Raw genomic sequence first — 16241 nt, forward strand, 5'->3', positions numbered from 1 at the left:
GACCCCTTGTTCCGCACTGTAACCAATCACTATTTGTCGATGTACCATTTGTCAATGTGCTCTGTTGATTATTATTTTGTCTACTATGTACGTACTGTGTACGGTCCCTCGGCCGCAGAAAAATACTTTTCACTGTACTTCGGTACATGTGACAAATCAAATCAAACTGGTCATGTTGTATATGAAAATAGATAGAATGCACATTTTAGTATACGGGGATTTTTTCAACCACATGTTCTGGAACAAATGTTGTAAAATTGCAAACCATTGAATTGAATAATCATTATCACAAGCTCAAGGGACGAAGTGGCCTCTTCCCGTTTCTATGGTGCTTTATAAATATCATTTCTGATTCTGTGCGGTTTTGAAAGGTGTTTAGTGAAGTCACCTGAAGTAGATTATTTAGAAATCTTTATTTGGATCTGATTTTTTCAAAAATCCCTTAAACCCCACATTCGGGTTCGAGTCCACATTTGTTGTGTTGCTCGGAGTAACATGGAAATCTCTGGACAAGAAACACTGCAGACACAACAAAATACTGACATTGCAAATTGTTGTGATCTAAATTATCATTGCAGATTGTACTGAGCTCTTTGATGTTTAGAATGGAGGATGTGTGTCAGGTGGGTGGGATAGAGATGACTTTTCACAGCTCAATTCAACTCACTTCTTAATACCAGGTAATGGGGCGGGATTCTCCCAGCCCCGCGCCGGGCCAGAGAATCCCTGCAACCGCAGCCCGACGCCGGCACGCGATTCTCCTCGGAGCGGAGAATTGCCGCCAGCGTGTTTGGCGTGGCGCCGGTCGCGGGCCGCTCTACGCAGCCGGGCCGCCGATCCTCCGGCCCGGATCCCGGATGGGCCGAGCAGCCACTCTAAAAAGGCTGAGTCCCGCTGGCGCCGTCCACACCAGGTCGTAACCGGTGGGAGATCTGCTCGCAGGGTTGGGGGGCGGCTGGGGGGGGGGGGGGCTCCGACCCCAGGGGTGCCTCCGATGGGGCCTGGCGCGCGTTCGGGGCCCACCAATCGGCGGGCCAGCCTCTCACTCCCCGGGCCTATTTTCTTACACGCCGGCCCCTGAACTCCCGCGCCATGTTGTGTCGGGGCCGGCACGTTGAGGGACGCCACCGCGCATGCGCGGGTTGGCGCAGCGCACAGTTCACGCCGGAATGGGAGGCTGGAGCAGCGTGAACTGCTCCAGCGCCGTGCTGGCCCCCTGTAGGGGCCAGAATCGGTACTCCCAGCGGCCCACTGTGCCGCCGAATGGTAGAATCCCATCCATGATTCCAAGATATCTTAGTGAAGTGAGATAGTAAACAAGCAATATACTGTGGATGCTGGAAATCTGAAATAAAACAAGGAAATGAGGGAAATAGCAGGTCTGGTAGCATCTGTGGAGAGCACGATTCAGGTCAAGGATCTTTCTTCAGAACAGAAGAAACTGAAGGAAGATGGACCACACCTAGAGCATTGTCTACAGTTTTGGTCTCCGTACCCAAGGAAAGATATACTTGCGATAGAGGGAGTGCTGGAACGTCCTATAAGAGATTGAGAGGACTGCGCCTATGTTCTCTAGAGTCTAGAAGAATGAAAGGCGGTCTCGTTGAAGCTTGCAACATTCTCACAGGGCTCAACAGAATAGATGCAGGAAGAATGCTTCCCTTGGGTGGTGGAGGTGGGGTGGGTGCTGGAACCAAGGGACACCAGAATAAGAGGTAGGTGATTTTGGGACATGGATGAGAAGGAATTTCTTCACTCAGAGGGTGTTGAATATGTGGCATGCCCTAGACCAGAGGTCTGTGGAGGCTCAGTCATTGAGTATGTTCAAGACTGAGATGAGTAGATTTTGAGATATTTAACACATCAAGGGATATGGGGATAATGCGACAAAATGGCATTGAGGTTGAGAATCAGCCATGATCTTGTTAAATGACAGAGAAGGACCGAATGGCCTACACCTCTTGTGTTTCCCTGGAAATATAATGGGTTTTAAATAGTGAAAAGGGGTGGGGGGGGCTGAGCAAAAAGGAAGGTCTGTGATGAGGTGGGAGAGATTTACTGATAAAGGATTTCATGGTGCAAAGAGAGTGGTAATAGTTTTAGGAATTTATCCAAATAGCGGAATAATGAATAGCTACATTCCATTAAAAACAAAATACTGCAGATACTGGAAATCTGAAATAAAAAAGAACATAATTTTGTGATCAGACATTTTACAGCCTTTTGGCTCGATATTGAATTCAACAATCTCTTCGATTTCCTCTGTCCCATCCATTTTGTTTATCTTCTGTGCTGGAGGTAATATTCTGGCTTCAGGTGGACATTCTGTCTGTTCTCCCCCAATTTGCCTTAAATTTAGGTTATTGTATATCAGCTGTGGCTCAGGGATAGCACTTTCATCTCCGAGTCAGAAGGTTGTGGGTTCAAGACCCACTGGTGACTTGAGTATAAAATCTATGCTGACGCCTCATCTGGTACTGAGAGAGTGCTGCATTGTTGGAAGTGTCTACTTTCTCAGGCAAATGTAAATGATCACATGGTACTATTTGGAGCAAGAACAGTCCACAGTGACCTGGCCAATATTTATCCTTTAATCAACATCACTTTTTTAAAAATAACGATGGTCTGGTCATTACCCCATTCTTGTTTGTGGGACCTTGGCTCTCATGTTTCCCCAACATTACAAAACCTGGCTACACTCCAGGAAAGATGTCTCATTGACTGTCAAGCAGTTGGGGACTATGAAAGGTATTATACACATGCAAGTTCCTTCCTTTCATTACTCTCGGGTACTTTTCCAACTTTCTATTCCATTAGTGACTCGTAAGGAGATGCCTCCCCAAGACCATTCTGCAACCCACAATTTTTAACCCTTTGCCTATGGACGGAAATCTCACTGATGCCTGACTGAAGCGAACCCTGAATCGCCAGAGAATCCACTCACGCGTTGAATGACGTAGGGCATATGTTCATACATCAATACACTGGAGCACCATCCTGCCCACAAAGCTTTTGGAGTAATTAATCCTTGCTGTCTCATCCAATGGAAGAACAGTGGGGGGGTTTCACTCCACAATCTCATTCAGAAATGCCTTCTATGGCTATAAGAAGCAACACAATTCAGTGGAGAACCAGTTCAGTTACTGGCAAAACATTAAATCCTGCACCACTGTGTGAGAAGGCTCATTGTAGGCCCCAAGTCAGCCTGGCATGGAAAATTGCAAGCATTCACAGCATTGTACGGTTCTCTTGTATGAATGCTATAGCAACCACTGGAAACTGTGAAAAATCAGCATTAGGAGACAGTAGTTTGATAAAAAGCCTGTTGAAAAAATATGGCTCGAGTGCCAGGCCACGGTGAAATCTTGACTACCTTCTTTGTGGGTTCAGTGTAGCCACTGGGAGGTGGGGGGGAGCATAAGTGCATAAGTTCTGTAGGTGCTTTGTACTACTGTTTTTTACTTCCTTACACAGTACCCACAGAGCTGCAGATGCATTGTAAGTCATGGGCACACATTTTAAATTTTTATCACAACCAGTTCCAAAAGCAGAAACCTCAGAGGAAAGGAATAGGTGGCTGAACAATTGTTCAGAAGTGATTTCCTTTCAGTCTTTATTCTAACACAATGTGTGAAGTTCACCTGCCCGCTTTGGGGATGGGGTGGGTTGGGCTGGTGGTGATGATGGGAGGAGGAGACTGCCCCATTGATGTAGTCAGGTGGAGTGTAGCTCACCCTGTCCCAGAGAGATTCTTGGTTGCTGACTTTGAAGCAGACTAAAACACTTGAAGGAATTTGGGGATGTCCCTCTGCAGGATGGCTAGCTGTTTCTCACCTGTCACCCATTTATCATGAGCTCCAACAGATGAATCTGTGGGTGGTCTAAATCAACAGCATTTGACAGAGACACATCATTCCTTGAGGGAGAGGAGGAACTAAATCTGGAAAAGAGCAGCAATCTCATAGCAAAAGCAAAGTATCTTTAGCTCTTGAGTTATTTCACAACAAATAAAAATAAAATAATCCGCACGCACATGGTTCAATATTGAATTTAAATTCAGAAGACCAATAAGTGAATAAACTGTGAAATGTTAGTACCCTAATTAAATGTTTTAAAACTTTGAAATGTTAACAGAGCCTTCCCAGGGACATATAAAGGTAATGAGCTGGGAGCTCTAACTATTTATTGGACTTTGGTAAACATTTACAAGCTACATTCTTTGTTCTTGGGATGATTTCAGTGATACTGAAGTGTTACAGACTGTTCTTGGAAGGAAATCAAGGATATTTATAGAAGTTTCGGGAAGAATTGGCAAACGCCATTGTGAAACCTTTATAACCTTCAGATCGATTCTAGTCATTCCATATGGTATGCATGTTTTCTGATGCATGATCTGGGATTCACCCTCCAATGTATAACACTGGCTGTGTAGGGAACACATTGCTGAAAATTTCCAGCGGTATGAATTGTGCAGTGTGGTAGGTTCACTGATGGGGAAAGAAAGTGTTGCTGGAAGGTTCCATGTTATAGCGATCAGCAGTGCAAACTGAAAGTTATGCAGAGATCTTAAAACTGATACCGGGCAACCTTCAATCCTCAATCAACTTGGCCTTAATACAATATTAAAATCTGGATGTAAGATCACCTCAATATGTGCAATTCAATGAATTAATTAACCTACAAGAAACTATTGCTGCTCCTTTTCAAATTCTGCCAAAACACTTTGAGAATTACAAGGAACTCGGAACTTTTTCACACTAAAGGGGTTTTTCACTGTCCTCTGTAAGGTAATGGTTTGGATTTTGCACTAATCTGTAGTATTGCCGTCTTCACTTGTTCTTTGGGAGATAGCTATGCAAGGAGAAGTGTGGGGGAAAGAGGGAGCCTACAGACTTGAGGCCTTTTGCGAGGGATGGAGCCTGTTAATGGGATGTTGTCTAGCTGGGAGGGAGCAAGAGTAACACGTGAAGTGCTTGGGAGGAGCTGCTGCCTCACCTTTGGCTCTAGGATCACAGTGACGAAAGGATCACAGCCCCCTCTACCCTTACAAACTCCAGCTCTTACACATCCCACTGAATTCAGCCCAATTGTTTCATATCATATTGGTGGACTTCCCATCTAAACCTCTTCACATCCATCTCCTCCCTCCTCTAACATGCCATTAATACAACTGCTTTGAACACTATCCTAATATCTCCTTCCTTGGCTTAGTGTCAAGTTTGCTTTCTGAGAATGGACTTGGGAACCTCCCCTTGGAATGTTTCATTAAGTTTTTAAAAAATATATTTTTTTAATTAAAGTTTTGCAAAGTTTTTCATAATAAATAGCAATAATCCTAACACAGCAAAATAGAGTGAACATTAACATAGTGCAAAAAGAGAATATACAATAGCAATTGACTAGACGTGACCCCACGCACATCAGTCTTCCCACACCCTCCCAACGGAGCACTCACCTCCACTCCCCTACGGGTCGCTGCTGCTGCTGATGTTTTAATTTTCCCCAAGAAGCCATTGGACGGTATTATGCCCCCGCTCAACAGCAGCAGCTCTGTACACTTGGCAAAATTATTTACACACATAAGTAGGCATCTGTTCGTGGTGTTGTCGTCCCTTCCCCTTCCTTCTCCCAGACGGAGTTCGCTGCCGTTGGCGTCTCATTCCGCTTCTGCGGCCCTCCCGTTTTCTCTGTTCCTGTGGACGTTAAGTTTGTTACCGTTTCCCTGCCTCCCCCCTCCCCCTCCCTGGCTCTCCTCTATTGTTTTGTCTCTTCCCTCCACCCCCCCTCTCCCCGCTCCTGCCCCCCCCCCCCCCCCCCCCCCCGGCCCCCTTCATGCTTTGGCTACTCTCTCCTGATTCTTGGCTACCTGGCTATTCTTCTGCTTGTTTGTTGGCCACAAACAGGTCCCGGAACAATTGGGTGAATGACTCCCACGTTCTGTGGAAGCCGTCATCGGACCCTCGGATGGCGAATTTGATTTTCTCCATTTGGAGAGATTCTGAGAGGTCGGACAGCCAGTCGCAGCTTTGGGTGGTGCTGCTGACTGGAGAGATTCCGAGAGGTCAGACAGCCAGTCTGCAGCTTTGGGTGGTGCTGCTGACCGCCAGCCGAACAGGATTCTACGGCGGGCGATCAGGGAGGCAAAGGCAAGGGCGTCCGCCTTCCTCCTCAGGAATAGATCTGGCTGGTCTGAAACCCCGAAGACCGCCACTTTCGGGCATGGCTCCACCCTCACCCCCACCACCTTGGACATTGCCTCGAAGAAGGCTGTCCAGTACTCCACAAGTCTGGGGCAGGACCAGAACATGTGGGCGTGGTTGGCTGGGCCTCCTTGGCACCGCTCACATCTGTCCTCCACCTCCGGGAAGAACCTACACACACGGATTCTTGTTAAGTGGGCTCTATGTACCACTTTTAGTTGCGTCAGGCTGAGCCTTGCGCACGTGGAGGTGGAGTTGACCCTATGCAGTGCTTCGCTCCAGAGTCCCCACCCTATTTCGATCCCCAGGTCCTCCTCCCACTTCATTCTTGTTGCGTCCAGTACGGTGTCGGCCCCTTCTACAAGTCGGTCATACATGTCACTACAGTTTCCTTTATCTAGTATGCTTGCGTCCAGTAACTCTTCCAGTAATGTCTGTCGTGGTGCTTGTGGGTATGCCCCTGTCTCCTTTCGTAGGAAGTTTTTTATTTGCAGGTACCTTAGCTCGTTCCCCCTGGCTGGCTGGAATTTCTGTCAGTTCGCCCAGTGTTGCGATCCTGCCATCCGTGTATAGGTCCCTGACTGTCAGTGTCCTTCTGTCCTGTCCCCACCTTTTGAAGGTGGCATCAGTCAGTGCTGGCGTGAACCTATGGTTGTTGCAGATGGGAGCTTTACCCGACATTTTGGTCAGGCCAAATTGTTGCCGTAGTTGGTTCCAGGACTGGAGGGTGGCTATTGCCACCGGGCTGCTGGAGTGTTTTTTGAGTGGAGATGGGTGCGTCACCGTGGCGAGGGCCCGGAGGGAGGTCCCCATGCAGGAGGCCTCTTCCGCACGCACCCACTCGGCATCTGGCTCCTTGATTCATCCCCTTATTCGCTCGGCCGCCGCCGCCTATGGTAAAGTTGTAGGTTTGGGAGGGCAGGCCACCCCCTGGATTTTGTTTTTTGTCAGACCTTCTTTGGGATCCTCGCATCCCACGAACGCCATGATTAGTTTGTCTAGTGCTTTGAAAAAAGCCTTGGGGATGTAGATCGGGATGGATCTGAATCGGAAGAGGTACCTGGGCAGCACGTTCATTTTGATCGTCTGGACTCTCCCCGCGAGGGAGAGTGGGAGTGTGTTCCATCTTTGCAGGTCCTTTTTTACTTCCTCCGTCAGACTGGTGAGGTTCCATTTGTGGATCCCTTTCCAGTCATGGGCTATTTGGATCCCCAGGTAGCGGAATTTGAGTCGGGCTTGTTTAAACGGCAGTCCCGTTAGGGCTGCCCCACCTACGGGAAGATGTCGCTTTTGCTCATGTTGAGTTTGTAGCCCGAGAAGGCTTCCGTCCATTCTGCTCTGTGGATCCGAAATGTAGAGGAGCAGATCATCTGCATAGAATGAGACTCTGTGCTCTCTGCCTCCCCTTCGGATCCCCCTCCAGCTTTTTGCTGCTCTGAGCGCGATTGCTAGTGGTTCGATCGCTAGAGCGAACAGCAGTGGGGACAGTGGGCATCCTTGTCTGGTGCCCCTGTGCAGCTGGAAGTATCGGGAGTTGGTGTTGTTGGTCCGTATGCTCGCCAGGGGAGCGTTGTATAGGAGCTTTACCCAGGGGGTGAACCCTGTTCCAAGCCCGAACCGCTCCAGTACCTCTACGAGGTATTTCCATTCGACTCTCTCGAAGGCCTTTTCTTCATCTTGGGAGACGATCACCTCTGGTGTTCTCTCCCCGGAGGGTGTCATTATCACGTTCAGCAGGCGCCTGATGTTCGAGGTAAGCTGTCTACCTTTGACAAAGCCCGTCTGGTCCTCTGCGACCACCTCAGGTACACAGTCTTCTAACCTTTTGGTTAGGATTTTAGCCAGTATTTTGGCATCTGCGTTCAGCAGTGCGATGGGTCTGTATGACCCACATTCCGTTGGGTCTTTGTCTTTCTTAGGTATCAGCAAGATTGAGGCCTGTGCTAGCGTGGGCGGCAGTGTGCCCCTCGTTGGCGAGTCTGTGAACATCTCCCGCAGGTGCGGGGCCAGTGCTGTCGCAAATTTTTTGTAGACGTCCACGGGGAACCCGTCTGGTCCCGGCGCCTTCCCTGCCTACATGGAGCTATGTTTCACTAAGTTAATGGTGCTGTGTAAATGCAAGTTGTTGATCGGAGCAAAGGGATTATCATTCATTTAAAAACTAGGTTGCCTTGATTATATCCTCCCCTGCATTGTAAGTATATTCCCAGCACACATGCTGATTTAGATTAAGTGCAGAACATTGGTCGTTGTCAATAATGAACAGTGAATAGCTCCTTCATCCTGCCCAATTATTTTTACCATTGACTTCAATGGGAATTTTTAAAAAAATCAAATGAGAGATATACAATGGACTGCTGTTTCACGATTGCCCATTCTGTGCTACTAATCAATGACCAGTTTTACTCCTCTTGGTATTTAAATGATGTGATTGCTGTGACCAAGATATAGCATTCCATTTGCATCCAGTGACCCAGGGAACAATTCCAGGAACAGAAGCTTTGACAAAGAACCATCCAGACTTGAAACATTAGCTCTGTTCTATCTCCACAGATGCTGTCAGACATGCTGAGATTGTCCAGTATTTTCTGTTTTTATTCCAAGCTGGTGTGGCTTTCACTTCTGTATTACCATTATTTTTTTTAAAATAAATTTAGAGTACCCAATTCATTTTTTCCAATTAAGGGGCAATTTAGCGTGGCCAATCCACCCAGCCTGCACATCTTTGGGCTGTGGGGGCAAAACCCACGCAAACACAGAGAGAATGAAAACTCCACACGGACCGTGACCCAGAGCCGGGATTGAACCTGGGACCTCAGCGCCATGAGGCAGCAGAGCTAACCCTCTGCGCCACCGTGCTGCCCTCTGTATTACCATTATGACCAACAGGAGAAATCCTGGATTTGTTTCCCTTAATGGCCTCCTTTTACCCCACAACCTGACTTGTCCAAAATGCTGCCATACACGCACCCTGCCCCTGTATTAAATCCCGCTCAGCCATCAGCTTTATCTTAACTGATCTGCATTGGCTTCCAGGCTCACTATCTAAAATCCACTTCTTCATCTTCAAATTCCTCAATGACTTTACCCTCACCCGGTTCTCCATAAACTTCTCCAGTCTTTCGAGCCCTCCCAAACTATCCGTCCCTCTGGCTCTGACCCTTTTGTACTTCCACTAATCCCTCCAATCCATCTTATCCTTCAACTGCCCTGGATCCTATGCCTAGACCTGCCTCCCTAATCCACTCCCCATTTGTTTCCATACTCCTTTGAAAACCTTCTCAAATCCCATATTTTGGATCAAGTATTGGTCAGTTTGTAATCCCTCCCTCTTCAGCCCCTCATCTGATTTCCTTATACTTGTTTGTGACGTTACTTGCCATATTCTTTACCTGGATACCCCCTACCTAACAGTACTCTAGGTGTACCTACACCACAGGAACTGCAGCACCATCACCATCTTGAGGGCACGTGGGGGATGGGCAATAAATGCCCACATCCCGTAATAATGATTTTTTTTTTTAAGTACTATTGTCCTTTTATGAACCAAAAACCATGATTTCTCTATATTTAGGATTCTATTTCAGAGCTGTTTTCGCCATGCAAACATAGATCCCTGTCTGCTAGTATGAACTACATAACACCAGGTGGAAAAGAGTCTCTTTCCTCTATCACAAATCAACTTGTTCTGTGTCATATACCAGTGTTACTCTTGACAGGGATGTGGAGAGGATTGGCAACCTGGTCATAATTGTTCAGTGCCAAGAACAATTGTGGGCAATGGAGGCTGCCTTTTTTTAAGTGTATGCAGTAATCCCAAGCCAAGCAATAGGGAGCTCCAAACGCCGTCCGATGAATTTTGTCCGGGGGCAGTCTTCAATGATGTGAGTCATTGATTGGGGTTCACCACAGTTTTGGTCCGAGTTGCCGGCAAGGCCCCACTTATGCTGATTTGCTGCACAATTGGCCAGTTCAGAAACGGTTGAGAAATGCCCAATGTTAGGGGCTTGGCGGATTGAAGCCGTTGGGTTGTAATGTCACCACCAAAAGAAAAAAAGGAGAACTTGCATTTGTATAGGCTTTCACTATCTCAGGACAACCCAAAGCTCTTGTGGCCAATCAAGTACTTTTGAAATGTAGTCATTGCTGTCCTCGAGTAAATAACTTACACAGCAACCTCCCACAATCAGCAAATGGAACAATGGCCATAGACTCCCAACAGCGCAGGAGGCCATGGGCCATCGAGTCCACACCAACCCTCTGAAAGAGCATCCTACAAAGGCCCACTCCCCCACCCTATCCCTGTAACCCCACCCAACCTTTAGAGATTAAGGGGCAATTTATCATGGCCAATCCACCTAACCTACACAGCTTTAGATTATGGCAGTAAACTGGTGCACCCGGAGGAATCCCACACAGACACGGGGAGACCACACAGACACGGGGAGAATGTACAAACTCCATACGTACAGTCACCCAAGGTCGGTCCCTGGTGCTTGGAAGCAGCAGTGCTAACCACTGTGTCGCCCTGTTTCTGTTTTTGTGGTGTTGATTGAGGGATAATTATTACCCCAGACAGCATCCCCTGCCCTTTTTCTAAATAGTGCGCTGGGATATTTTATATTCACCTAGGGTTTGGTTTATCATTTCATCAGAAAATATCTCATAGTGTCACACTCTTTCAGTACTGCATTGACGTGTCAGCTCTAATTTTTGTGGTCATGTCCTGGGATGGAACTTGATTCCATGGCCAGCATTTGATGCTTGCTCTCACTCCCCTCCATCCCCACGATGTCTTGACCACACAGTTATTTTACCCTGGGACGGGAAAGGCCTCAGGTGGGAAGTCCACCTTAGCCTCAATTGAGGCCCTCTGAATCTCGTATCCCCTCTGGCCTATCCAAGACCCCAGTCTCCCCCCCCCCCCCCCCCTCGCAGCCCCTCAAGCCTTCCCTACCCTTCCCACCCTGAGATCCCTTACACTTAACCTGGATCTCCAGTTCCCCGGACTTAGTCTCAGGAGACTCCCGTGTATTTCCTCTTCTGGCTAAGGCAGCGCTGTTGCGGGAGGGGTTGGAAAGCTGCCAGCCAATCAGATTGGTCAGTAGCTCTCCAAAATGGGACATCCTCTTGAGTGAGGGCAGAAGTCCTGCCTAAAGCCACTCCATACTCATTGGAGTATATAATGGTAGTGGGGCAGTTGGGAGCCAACGGCCCCCGTCATGCTAAAAATTCAGGCCCATGATTTTTGACTAATTGACGGTGCTCCCAACTGTGTCATGGCTGACACCATGCCACAAAAAGAGTCTACCTTTAAATAGGCCTAAATTGTCCTGATACTGGCAAAATGTTGTGGGAGCCATCCAGAAATTGAGCAAAGCATCAGCAGAAAGACACAGCTTCCTTCTGACCTCTTTCAAACAATATCGCCTGTTCCTCTGGTTTAGTTAACCTGCTTTTAGAAGGTACCCAATCAAAAGGGACAGTGGAACACTTGTGCTGTGGATGCACTCCGACTTCCTGACTTACTTTTCTCTCTTTCCCATCCTGCTCCTTAGGGAGACACTCCAAAAAACAAAGCGGAAAAGGCCATGGACATGGAACTGGCAGCATACCTCGAGAACAGACAGCACTACCAGATGATTCAGCGAGAGGATCAGGAGACAGCTGTGTAACACCAGTGAGGAGCTGACAGCAAAACCCCACCCCATTTTGCCCTCTTCTCTTCTCCCAAAGACTGTGCATGCCTGCTGCCATTTGTGACAACATCGATCGTTGGTGACTCAACCATCAGCCAGCCTGTGTGTGTATGTGTGTGCGCGTGTGTGTATATTTTTTTATTGACCCCCAACCACCCACCCACAACAACTGACTAAAGCCAGAAGCAGGAGCAACCCAGATGCCAAAACCGAAAATGGCAACATGACAGTTGGCGTGCTACCACGCAACGGTTCAGTGGTAACAACCCGCCAATTTGAACCTCATCGATGTGATGGCTGGATAACTAAGGTCAATGGTGTTTAACTACTTGTTAACACTTGTGGTGATACATTAGCACTGGAGTTAACATTATGCTGTTTAAATTGCACGTTACATAGTGACACCACGTAGCCCATATATATTTCCACACCCATTGCTGCTGAGATGGTAGCGATTCAAGAGATCATATAAAAGGATCCAAGGTGAACATTCACTACTTGTAAAGGGCCGGTGTACTATAGTGGAGGCTGAAAATATTAATTTGGATCTAATTACTCTATTTTACAGCCATTTTTTAAAAAGAATATTATGTGGAAAAGTATATTTGTGCACATCGGAACTTTTAATCGTGACGCTGTTTAATGTTATTTCAAATGATGTCTACTGCAAACTCGCTGGAGCCTAAAGGGCAGTCCATTGAGGCTTTTGTACTGTTTACAGTGGGGTGGATGGGGTGGGGTTGATATTTGCAGTCAACATCCATTCATAACCACCAGGGGATTGGGGGTGGGCTCCATAATGCCAGAGGAGGTTTAGAATGTGAAACTGAGTGTGGCAGTCGCATATTAAGTGGCTGGACCTCCCTGACATTCGTGGCTCTAACATTTCGCCAGAAATTTGATTCACTGGTAAGAAGGTGGTAGATAAATCCATCTCCCTGTTGCAGGCATTTAATACGCACCCTTATTACTGTTGGTGTTTTTGTTTAAACAGACCACTGTTGTTACAGTTTACATTTACCTGGGCATTTCTGAAAAAGACTGCAGATCTGTATAGCTGCAGATCAAAACTTTCAGTTACTTAGACACTCCCGGCCGCCATACTGCATTTTTGTGAGTAAGCTGCCTAATTTAGAAAGGTTTGTGCAAGAGGTTTTTTAGATGGCGTTGGTTGTTTTTTAAAAAAATTCTATTCAGAGTCAATGAGCAAAAATACAAATTAGGAACATTCTACCGGTTGGCACTGAAGCCTTCACCATGATTATATCCAAAAGAAGATTATATCCATGATTATATCCAAAAAGAGAGTTTGCCTGCCAGCTCAGTTGATCAAAGTGAATCGGCCTCTGCAGTAGCTAATCCCAGCAACCAGGCAGGCCCTCGGTTCCATTGTTCTGTGCTGTTACCTGATCATTTAAGGTGCCACCATTTAAGTTTGTCTCAAACGCCAGGAGGTGTTTGCGTGGGGGGGTGGGGGGGGGGGGGGGGGGGGGGGGCGGGGGGTGGCAGCGGATGTTCAGATCACCCAGTCTTTCAATAAAAGTGAAATACCACAGGTGCTGGAAATCTGAAATAAAAACAGGAAATGCTGGAAATACTCAGCAGGTCTGGCAGCATCTGTGGAGAGAGAAAGAGAATTGCCGTTTCGAGTCCACATGACTTCTTCTGAACCAGTCTTTCAAGTTCTGACCATTCACAGAACTGTAACCAATGGCCCTTTCCCGGTAGCCATATTAAGACAGGCAGTCGTCCTAATTGGACTTCATAATCAGTGTACAAACAATTTGGCCAGATCAGTGGAACATTTTATTGCGGATTCCCATGTTAAAGTGCCGACCTTGCATATTGTGGCTATTTCTAAAGCAATTCATGTTCTCTTTCATTCTGAAAGAGGTCATGTGGAATGTTGTGGCAAAGCAATTCTTGGTATGTGACCTTTTAAAATCCTGATGGGAGCATGAACTTTTTTACAAAGCTGAACATTTTAAAGTGTAATTTGATTTGAGTGGCCTTGTGGGCTCGAACCTATCAGAAAGTAATCACAGCATCGGGGCTAAGTGGTCATATGATAATCAGTTTGACATGAAAATCCTAATGTTAATTGCCATCAGTCACAGGTAGATACCTGTATATTACGTTAGCCCCAGCCATGGAGCCCATTAGTCTCAATTTCCTAAAGGTTTCCTTAGCTCAACAGTGTGGTAGATCAGGAAGAGAAGATGCTATTTAAGAGTCTGATTTATTTAAAGGGTGCACAACCTATTACACTGGTACTGTATGGTTGCCCTGTATATATTATGTATAAGAAAGGCCTTAATCCAACAGTGCAGGACTTCTGAAGATTCTGGTGATTGGTTTAAATATATATATATATATATATTGTATGACTTGACATCAACCGAACACCAAGATAATACTGCTGTAGGATAAAAGGACATTATCATTGCATCGAATTATTCAAGGAAAGTGGGGAATCATTTTAATTTGTACTTCAACGTTCAAGAAAATTGTGTGAGTTATACGACGGGTGGAAGAGCCAGTTCCGCCGGCTTTACACTTTTGCCAAAAGGATAAAATCGCCCCCAGTGTTGATGTTCAGAATGAGAAAGGAATGAGTAACAAAATAAAAGGTTTACAGACTTACTGACCTTACCTGGAAAACTAGCACCCAGCCAGCAGGAAGGGAAGAATTGAATGTTGCCACACCGCCCTTGAAGCTGTCACCCAGGACTGGAGGCATCAGGGGGAAAGTGAGTGGAGTGGTGCCAGGTTGCTCCATTCTCTGCCACTGTCTGTGTGAACAGGTTCTTGGAGCAAAACAATAGAAGTCTGTCTAGTTGTAAATTTTCCAGGATAGTAGTTATTGTAATATTCCCGTGAGATTCTCTTGATGTGTCTTTGTGACATTTTTGTGTGTATACTTACTTAAATATGGATCCCTTTTGTAGATTGGCATATCTTCAACCATTGGCACTTGTTTTTATACTTGCATTTTGTGTGTGTGTATGTTTCGGAAACAAACGCCTTGATTTGCCTCGTGTCAAATGAATTGGATGCAGCCGCGTTGTTCCTCCTTGAAACTGTGAACCAAGTCCCAGGGTGTTCCTCACGGCGATACTTTCCAGTCAGTGGGCCACATAGCATTGCCTCATCTTAGCACCAGGGCAGATATTACAATTGAAGGGAATGCCTCAGATGAACAGATCTCTACTAATCCATTAGACAGAATGGGGCTGCCAGGGGAGTGGGGTGGGAGATGGAGAGAAGTGTTATGCAGAGTTTACTGCAGTGGAATTGGAGCATTGCTCCCATTTAGATCATGACAACCTGATGACTACACCACTGGATAATATTGCCATGAACAATTGCCCTATTTGTATTGAATTTCTGTTTCCAGCCCTAATGCCCAGAAGGAATGACCAATAAACTGGTACCAGTTGACCCAGATCCGAATTGGTAACGCTGCCTCAGGTGCCTGTGAAACCGGTGATATTGAGAGTGTTACTGGTAATATCTCCGGGTAGTACGGATGAAAGTGCCAGTGAAATAGGTGATATTGTCAGTAGTGCTGGCTGTCCAGCAGGGAAATGTCAGAAAACCGGCGATATTACCAGTAGCGCTGATCCACACTGGTTATGTTACCAGTTCATCCAGTGGAATTTTGGGCTCCAATCGTGAGTGGCATTTTTTTGCTGGCACATTTAACTCAAAATAGGAGTAGCTGACAAAGGAATTAGACACAATTTCATAGAATTTACAGTGCAGAAGGAGGCCATGCCGCCCATCTGGTCTGCACCGGCTCTTGGAAAGAGTATCCTATCCCCATAACCCTGCAACCCCATCTAACCTAAGGGCAAATTAGCATGGCCAATCCACCTAACCTGCACATCTTTGGGCTGTGGGAGGAACCCGGAGCACCCGGAGGAAACCCACGCAGACACGGGGAGAACGTGCAGCCTCCGCACAGACAGTGACCCAAGCCGGAATCGAACCTGGGACGCTGGCGCTGTGAAGCCATAGTGCTAACCACTATTCTACCGTGCTGTCACGTCATTGCCATGAGATCGCACAGGCTGATGGTCATGAGAAGAAAGGAATCCATGTAGTGTGTTTGAAATGGGGCTGAAAAACCAGAATAGTGGACATCACCAAGGATGTCTCAGTTTTGTTTTTTTGCAGTATGTTTTTTGGTTCCCTTTAAATGTTATCCTTGATTTCAAATTCAGTCCTTCTGTTCTTTCCCCCCCAAACTCTAAATCCATTTATTCTCTTCCAGCCCCATCAGTCCCGCCTGTGGCATGTGTTGATGCAGATTTTCAGTTTGCAGGCTATTCACCTTGTG

The 16241-nt window shown here is 46.7% G+C and overlaps 1 protein-coding gene across 6 annotated transcripts in view; it reads left to right on the forward strand.

Annotated features, from left to right (window-relative positions):
• dgkza (diacylglycerol kinase, zeta a) overlaps positions 1–13382 on the forward strand; it is a 663976-nt gene extending 650594 nt beyond the window's left edge. For all 6 annotated transcript variants that reach the window (XM_072518865.1, XM_072518866.1, XM_072518864.1 and 3 more), the window contains one exon: positions 11759–13382. In XM_072518865.1, coding sequence (XP_072374966.1) covers positions 11759–11875 — 117 coding nt within the window. In that variant the 3' untranslated portion in view covers positions 11876–13382. The remainder of the gene's footprint in view (positions 1–11758) is intronic.
• The last annotated feature ends 2859 nt before the right edge of the window (positions 13383–16241 follow it).

This window comes from Scyliorhinus torazame, chromosome 10 (genome assembly GCF_047496885.1).
Source record: "Scyliorhinus torazame isolate Kashiwa2021f chromosome 10, sScyTor2.1, whole genome shotgun sequence".
In the NCBI taxonomy this organism is placed as follows: Eukaryota; Metazoa; Chordata; class Chondrichthyes; order Carcharhiniformes; family Scyliorhinidae; genus Scyliorhinus; species Scyliorhinus torazame.